At 35.5% G+C, this 7,605-nt stretch overlaps 2 protein-coding genes across 5 annotated transcripts; one reads left to right on the forward strand and one right to left on the reverse strand.

The window, feature by feature from the left end:
• Positions 1-140: 140 nt before the first annotated feature.
• On the forward strand, positions 141-4,870 carry LOC104725087 (alpha-mannosidase I MNS4). 4 transcript variants are annotated; one of them, XM_010443692.3, is made up of 17 exons: positions 141-849; positions 1,105-1,224; positions 1,308-1,400; positions 1,534-1,620; positions 1,889-1,979; positions 2,082-2,137; positions 2,356-2,428; positions 2,603-2,712; positions 2,812-2,862; positions 3,035-3,123; positions 3,213-3,294; positions 3,390-3,503; positions 3,616-3,695; positions 3,786-3,921; positions 4,020-4,090; positions 4,173-4,377; positions 4,499-4,870. In XM_010443692.3, exons 1-17 carry the CDS (start codon positions 721-723, stop codon positions 4,787-4,789), a joined length of 1,878 nt encoding a protein of 625 aa, XP_010441994.2. In that variant the 5' UTR covers positions 141-720; the 3' UTR covers positions 4,790-4,870. The 4 variants fall into 4 exon arrangements, with proteins under 4 accessions (XP_010441994.2, XP_087332281.1, XP_087332283.1 ...); XM_087476155.1 differs by having other exon boundaries at positions 470-849; positions 1,308-1,377; XM_087476157.1 differs by having other exon boundaries at positions 501-849; positions 1,308-1,377; positions 3,202-3,294.
• An 881-nt stretch (positions 4,871-5,751) lies between these two features.
• On the reverse strand, positions 5,752-7,161 carry LOC104725089 (auxin-responsive protein IAA4). Its single transcript, XM_087475767.1, has 3 exons — positions 6,658-7,161; positions 6,271-6,573; positions 5,752-6,177 (listed from the first exon to the last, which is right to left on the reverse strand). Exons 1-3 carry the CDS (start codon positions 6,837-6,839, stop codon positions 6,102-6,104), a joined length of 561 nt encoding a protein of 186 aa, XP_087331893.1. The 5' UTR covers positions 6,840-7,161; the 3' UTR covers positions 5,752-6,101.
• Between the last annotated feature and the right edge of the window lie 444 nt (positions 7,162-7,605).

The following is a 7,605-nucleotide window of genomic DNA, read 5'->3' on the forward strand; positions in this document are numbered from 1 at the left end:
TTTGAGTGCACAAAGTAAATTAAAGACACGGAGTTTACTAATAGGTTTGGGATCATGTCCAAAAACAAAACAACCCCAAACAAAAAGCAATTACACCATCACAAACACACTTAAATCAAGCAATTTTTTTATCAAACACCACTGATAGATAGATAGATGCTCTGGTCCTTCTTCTAATTTCGTTACAAATTCCATTCTTTCTTACTAACTTTTAAGCAATTCTTCTTCTTCTTTTTTGTTTTTTGACCAAACTATTATTATACATAACCAAATTTTAAGATTTTTTTTTTTTTTTTTTTTTCTTAAGTGAGGAATACATTTGTTTACCAAACTATTAGATAATGTGACTCAAATAAAAAAAAAAAGAGAAATGATTAATATAGTAAATTAGACATTTGCGGCAACTCAATAAATTATTAAAAGAATTATGATAATGGAATATATAAATTCTAAAATCTAATTAGTAAATAAATCACTTCGTTCTTAACATTAACAACACCAACAAAAATAATCCAATTCGTGTTTTTCAATAAATGTTGGAAGGAAAAAAACCAAAAGATTTAATTGCTCCTCAATCGTTTTGCCACCGAGTGACGCAGTTGAAAACTCAAGGAATCACCTCGGACAAGAGAGAGAGAGAGATCCGAGAAGTGATGTCTGAGAAGATTCTCATTCAGAACACAGACTAAACTCAAAAACAATCATAAAATCAGCTTATCGATGGAATCAAATCCCAGGTGGCTTTTGTTTCCCATCTTGATCTCTCTCACATTCGCGGGTCTTGTTCTTCACCATGGAGTTCTCGCCGAAACTGTTAAACCTAATGAAGCTAAACAGCTTAGAGACGAGGTAAAATACTCCTCTGCAGATCTGGTTTTTTTACTCGCTCTCTCGATTTTGCTCTGTTGTCCCCAAATTGAATTTTCGTTTTGCTGGGAACACTTAAAAAGTCTTGATCTTTGGATGTTGTAATTACTTATTGATGTTGATTATGTCGTAAAGGTAAGTTCTTTAGCCTTTTGAGAAGTAGGTTTTGCATAATAACTTGGCTTGGTGGTGAGTTACTTAATTTGATGGGTTCATTTTTGACATTTGAGTGTGCAGGTACGTGGGATGTTTTATCATGCTTTTGATGGATATATGAACAATGCTTTTCCACTTGATGAATTGAGACCGTTATCTTGCCAAGGTGAAGATACTCTTGGAGGCTATGCGTTGACCTTGGTAAAACTACTTTAGTATTTGATCTTTGCTTGTTCAAGGCTCTGTGTTATGTAAAAAAACCTTGACATGATGCATTTGTGTAGATTGATTCGTTGGATACATTAGCTTTACTTGGAGACCGAGAGCGCTTCACTTCTTCTGTTCTATGGATTGGTAAAAATCTTCAGTTTAATATAGTGAGTAATGATTGGTTTTGGCTTCTCTAGCAAGACCAAGTTTTAATTGTTTATTTTCTCTAGTTACTCCTTTTGTAAGCCTTAACCTGGCAGTGAAGTTGATGCACTAGTACATGTTTTTTTTTAACTGCAGAACAAAACTGTATCTGTGTTCGAGACAACTATCCGGGTCCTTGGGGGTTTACTTTCTGCTCATCTAATTGCAAGTGATTATGCAACGGTACTTTTCCTTCTGCGTAGCTATCTCTTTGCCGTGATGTCATCTTATACTAGGATTTTTTTTGTACACTCTTCAGCTAGAAAGCAAAAGTATAATTTTTGCAACTAATTGTAAGACTATTTGAGCTTAAAGTGGTTAGGCTTTATGTGAAACTACTCTTATGATTGCTGCCTGTAACCTTTTTATTGGACTTCTAAATACTAAAATGTCCTTTAGTGGTTTTGGCTGTTTGCCATGTAAACTTGAATTGAATCTAATCTGATGATAGGGCATGAGAATTCCATCTTACAACAATGAGTTACTGGTCTTGGCTGAGGATTTGACACGGAGAATGCTTCCTGCATTCGATACACCAACTGGTATGCTCTTCTAGTAATCTACTTGTTGACAAGCCGGTGTGCATATGAATATGCGGAAACAGGGAATTGCCTGGTCATATCCTTCTTCTTTTCTATCTATAGGAATCCCATTTGGATCTGTGAATTTGATGTACGGTGTTGACAAACATGAAAGCAAGGTAAGACATCTTCTTACTCCTTACATTATTAATTCATTGATCAGTGCTTTTGGCGAAGCGACTGAACAAACAAAACTTAGTTTTCCCAACCTTGCTTGTTCTCAACAAGTTAAAGAGTATTGAGATCGGACTACTCTTCAGCTTGCCCGATCTTATCTTTTGATCCAAATATTGGACTCATGTGTTTAGCAATTGCATCTTTGTTTTTTGTTGTTTAGATAACATCAACTGCGGGTGGTGGTACTTTGTCATTAGAGTTCGGCGTGCTTAGTCGTTTAACAAATGATCCTGGTGAGGGAAGCTATGAGCTTTGGTATTCCATATCTAATCATAAATCAGTTGAATCACTGAGAAATACTTATCTATAGCTCTCTTTATTCTCCCATCATATCATTTGGATTTTTAGAGTTATGTTTTATTTTTTACCTTCTCTTTCATGGTGGTCTAACTTTGTTAAAATTGAAGTTTTCGAACAAGTTGCAAAAAATGCGGTGAGGGGACTATGGGCACGTCGTTCAAATCTCGACTTAGTTGGTGCTCACATCAATGTCTTTACCGGTGAATGGACACAGAAGGTAACACCTATTTTCGTTCATGAATTGACAAAAAAAAAGGGGATTTTGTTTATAATTGGTCATTTTTGGTGTCACTGAATGGTAGTGTCTACTTGGCAGGATGCTGGTATAGGAACAAGCATTGATTCCTTCTATGAGTATCTCCTCAAGGTTAGTAACTGTAGCCCTCGACAAGAGAATTTTAAATATTGCGATACAATGCCTAGTTCTAGAAAGTCAGAAGCCGATATACTTAGTTTCTGTTCTTTAACCTTGCATAAAATTTGAGCGGTACCGAGATTTTTAGAGCTTTTTATTTATCTATTTTAGTTAAAAATTTCAGGCTTATATACTATTCGGTGATGAGGAATATTTATACATTTTTCAAGAAGCTTACAGGTCTGCAATGCAGCACCTTCACAAGGATCCCTGGTAAGCTTTTTTGAATCTTTTTGTTTATTAGAAACATTAACAAGCAATTCCTTTGTTTGGACTTATTGTTTTTTCTAGTTTTGCCATAGGTATGTAGAAGTCAATATGGATTCTGCTGCTATTGTCTGGCCAGTATTCAACAGCCTTCAAGCTTTCTGGCCGGGACTTCAGGTAAATAGTGATTGTATGTTTAAACAAATTTTTAATAATTCAGGCTGGAAAGTTAAACTATGCTTTTTTGTATCCCCATCTTTATCTCTCAAAAGGTTTTAGCTGGAGACGTTGATCCGGCAATCAGGACTCACACTGCCTTCTTTAGTGTCTGGAAACGATATGGTTTCACCCCTGAGGGTTTTAATCTTGCTACACTTAGTGTCCAGGTACTCCATCTTAATTTTAAATGTTTTGGTTCACATCTCCTTTATTAGGTTTCATTGTCTGATGGCACTATTATGCTACAACTTCAAAAGCTATTCTTCATTTTGCTTACAGTATGGGCAAAAGAGTTATCCACTAAGGCCTGAATTAATCGAGAGCACATATTGGTTGTACAAAGCTACCAGAGATCCCAGGTATCACCAATTTACTTACTTAGCTTTTTTCAGTTCCTTTCCCAAAGATGATTACACTACTGAATTGCAATGCAAATTGTTTGGCGACAGGTATCTTGATGCAGGACGTGACTTTGTGGCTAGTTTGCAATACGGGGCAAAATGTCCTTGCGGTTATTGTCACATCACAGATGTAGAACTTCATAAGCAAGAAGATCACATGGAGAGCTTCTTCCTCGCAGAAACGGTAAAATAAATATTAAAAACAAACTCTGTTTCTCAACATGCATTTACTTGCTTTACCTTAAAGCCGTGACTTGTTTTTGCATTTGACAAATATTTCAGGTAAAGTACTTATGGTTACTCTTTGACTTAGCTGTTGACTCAGATAACCTCGTCGACAATGGCCCTTACAAGTACAAATTTCTCCACCACATTAACCTTTTGATCTTTACAATCACTGCACATTTCACTAATATTGTTTTACTTAATCTTCAGGTACATATTTAGCACTGAAGGTCATCTATTACCGCTAACACCGCAAATATCTCTAGCTCGAGAACATTGTTCGTACCTTGGTGGATATTGTTCAAGCAATTCCACAAAACGAGAACAAGAAGTCCTTGAAGAAGAGAGTAGTAACGACGCTCGCAGTAACATTTATCCTTACCATGAATCTTTTCCAGTTACCGGTTTGATTAAGGTCAGTAAAACAAAAAGATTGTCTGTTTCTTTCTTTTGGAATTTCTAATTTCCTACCAACAGTTGCAAGAAAGTCAGATACTTTAGGGTTTTGAAACCTTCTTCTGGTTTGGGTTTTGTAGGGTATATGTCCAGGACTAACACATGCTCAGAAATACGGTTTGTCTTATGCTCTACCGGAGAAGACAGATCGTGAAGATGTTAATCAAGCTAAACCAGTAACTACAAGCAGTTCGGTTGTGTTGATCTCGAATACAGTGGAAAAGAAACCACAGGTTGATGAAGAAGGATTTAGTTCTCAGTCCGAACCAATTATGACTATTTCTGGTGGTAGTAGTAGCAACGACCAAACCAGTCAAGAGCTAACCTTGTTAGAGTCAGAAACTGATGATCGAAGACTATACTCTTCTTAGTTTTCTATCTGTCAAAAAGAAGATTTAAAAATACTACTTTTTTAGGAATAAATAGATTTGATATTTGGTTTTTCGATCTCATCAATGAGTCTTGAATCCTTCGGTTGTTTCCCCAAATCCACATTGATCGACCTGTTGCTGAGAATCCATAGACAGTGTCATGCTCCGAAAGGTGTTTGATAATTACTCTAAAAGATGTCTATGTGCGTTGCAGATCCACAGGTACGTGGAGATGAAAGCTGTCTTTTTGTTATGTAGATAATCATCATCAACATCATTCTTTTGACACAAGATTGCTTTACAGTCTTTATAGATTTGATTATTGAGGCAATTAGGTTTAAGTGTCGGTAAAGTTCTTGACTTTATTACAATCATCTTGCATCAGAAGCATTAGAAACACATTAGGTTTGAATGTAAAAATTGTTGGAACACAAAGGGAAGTTTCCTCGAGAAACACTATTCAATGAACCTATACCATTTTTTTTTTTTAATAGACTCTGATTCCAAGTTTCCTTAAAATATGATTAGTTTCTCAAGAGATTATTTTAACTGATAGTGGAGACAAATTAGCACAGTTGGGTAGATTTACTTGTTGAAGGTGTGGGGGACCAAAGTTACAGTTGGAATCAGACTAACAACAAAAAGATAATATAAACATTTACAAGGCCCCAAAAATATTCTCACCGCTCGATTAGATTTCTTATTTCTTTAATCTATTATCTATCTCTCTCTTGGTGATTTAAACAACTATAATCTATGTTTAAAGACTCTAGAATCCAATGAAGTTGCTTAAAAGCTGTCTTTATTTGTGCCATAAACCAGCTTTGCTTTAATGATTTTGTCTTTGTTGTTTTGTCCTCTGCAAGTTATGTATTGTTTGGTAAATTCTTGATTGCATTTTGCAGTTGTTGTTTTAGACACAGATCTTAATTTGAAGAGAAACAGAACAGAAAAATGGGTACTTACATCAAAACATCAAATTTGCTCGATAAGAACATTACAAAAAGCACAAACATAATGTTTCAGATTAGATCTTTCTAACACAACAAAACCTTTCCCTTTAATGGTTTAGATTTAGATCTTTCTCACACTTATGCTTAAGACCATTTTAAGCATCTCTCTGTTACAGAATCAACAACACCACAAGAAAAGAGTAGTTTATTTTACCGATAAGGTAAAAATTCACAAGTATGTTTGTCGAAAACCCAAGCAGTTTCAGACCTTTTTTTTCCTCTGTTTCAAGAAACAGAACCAAAAAAAAGACTCTGTTTTTGAATCTTTCTGTTTGATCTTTGTCTCTCAGTTAGGTTTGTTAAACACCACAACCTAAACCTTTAACTTCTGATCCTTTCATGATCCTTAGCCTCTTACAAGACGAGACAAACATCCTGTAACAACAACACCACCACCATAAGTATATAATCAAGATTGTGTCATAAGTTATTGATTTGAAAGATGAATGAAGCTTATTTTTGACTTACTCCCAAGGAACATCACCAATAAGCATCCAATCACCATCTTTGTCTTCATAAGTAGGCACAAAGTCTGAGCCTTTGTATCCTTCTCTCTCGAAATATTCTCCCACAGAGAATTTGAACATGTTTTCAAGTGATTTCATCAACTCTGGATACTTCTTATACACCGTTAGATCTATCTTCCTCAGATAAGGAGCACCATCCATACTTACTTTCACATAGTTTCCTTGACCTTCAGATTCATTCTTCTTTGTCTGAATATTGTTCTTTCTGTAAGATCTAACTGGTGGCCATCCAACAATCTGAGCCCTGGAATAAAAAGATTAAAGGTTAATTATTAGATCCCCAAATCAACACACATCTTCAGACAAGGTTGATTCAGAAGACACTTACTTTGGTGGAGAAGCTGTTTCAGTTTTTCCAGTGGATTCAATCTCTTTCTCAGTATCATCATCAGGTAATGCTCTTTTGTTGCTTTTTCCGCAAGAAATCGTTTCTTCTGTTCCTGGTAATCCCAATCTCAGCTCTGTTGCCTTTAGGTTAACAAGCTCATCATAATCACCAACTTTCTCCATTTCTTAGATTCAATCTTCAAAGAAAGAAACTTTGTTTTTGTGTTCGTGTGGTTGTCTAGAGAGAGATAGACTTGATGAGATAAGAGGCTTTGTGAAGAAGAGTGTTTTATAGGAATTGAAAGTCACTTTTTTGTGTGGTAATTTAGAAAAAAGGGATTAACTTGATTTAAGGACAAAGGCAAAAGCTAAAGCTGTCGGGTAGTTAACAGTAGCGGCAACTTTGAGGCAAAGTGTGTCCCATCATTTTGGGGACATTTGTGGGACACTTTCATCTCCCATACAAAAAGATACTTTCGTTGATCTTAATTAATGGACTGTCCAGATTCATTTCACTGTAACCCTATTTCAAGGAAGTGGGGTTGAGTATGGTACACTCATGTGCAGAATATTATAACCTTTTTTTTGTTTTATTTTTTATTCAAGCATTGAGTTTTGTAGGGTTAGCATTACATGTGGTCTGCCATATGCATATGTCACCTCTTTAGCCCTCTCTCTCTTAAAGCCAAGAACTTACCCTTTCATCTTTTTGTGGTTCTTGTTTTATTAAAATTAGACCATCGTAGTCAACTGAGTTGAGAATCTAGCTATCTAATGTCAATACACATTTATAGTTTTTGTGCGTTTGAAGATAAGATTTTGAAGAGTTTATCTTTGAATACCAAAGTTTTGAACTTTGGTTTAAAGTTTTGGTGGTTGTTCTCTTGTTAATGAAACAACCACATCACATGGATACTTTGTATACTTAAACATCCCAACTTAATTTGTC

The sequence above is a fragment of the Camelina sativa genome, chromosome 11 (assembly GCF_030686135.1).
Source record: "Camelina sativa cultivar CO46 ecotype springtype chromosome 11, ASM3068613v1".
Lineage (NCBI taxonomy): Eukaryota > Viridiplantae > Streptophyta > Magnoliopsida > Brassicales > Brassicaceae > Camelina > Camelina sativa.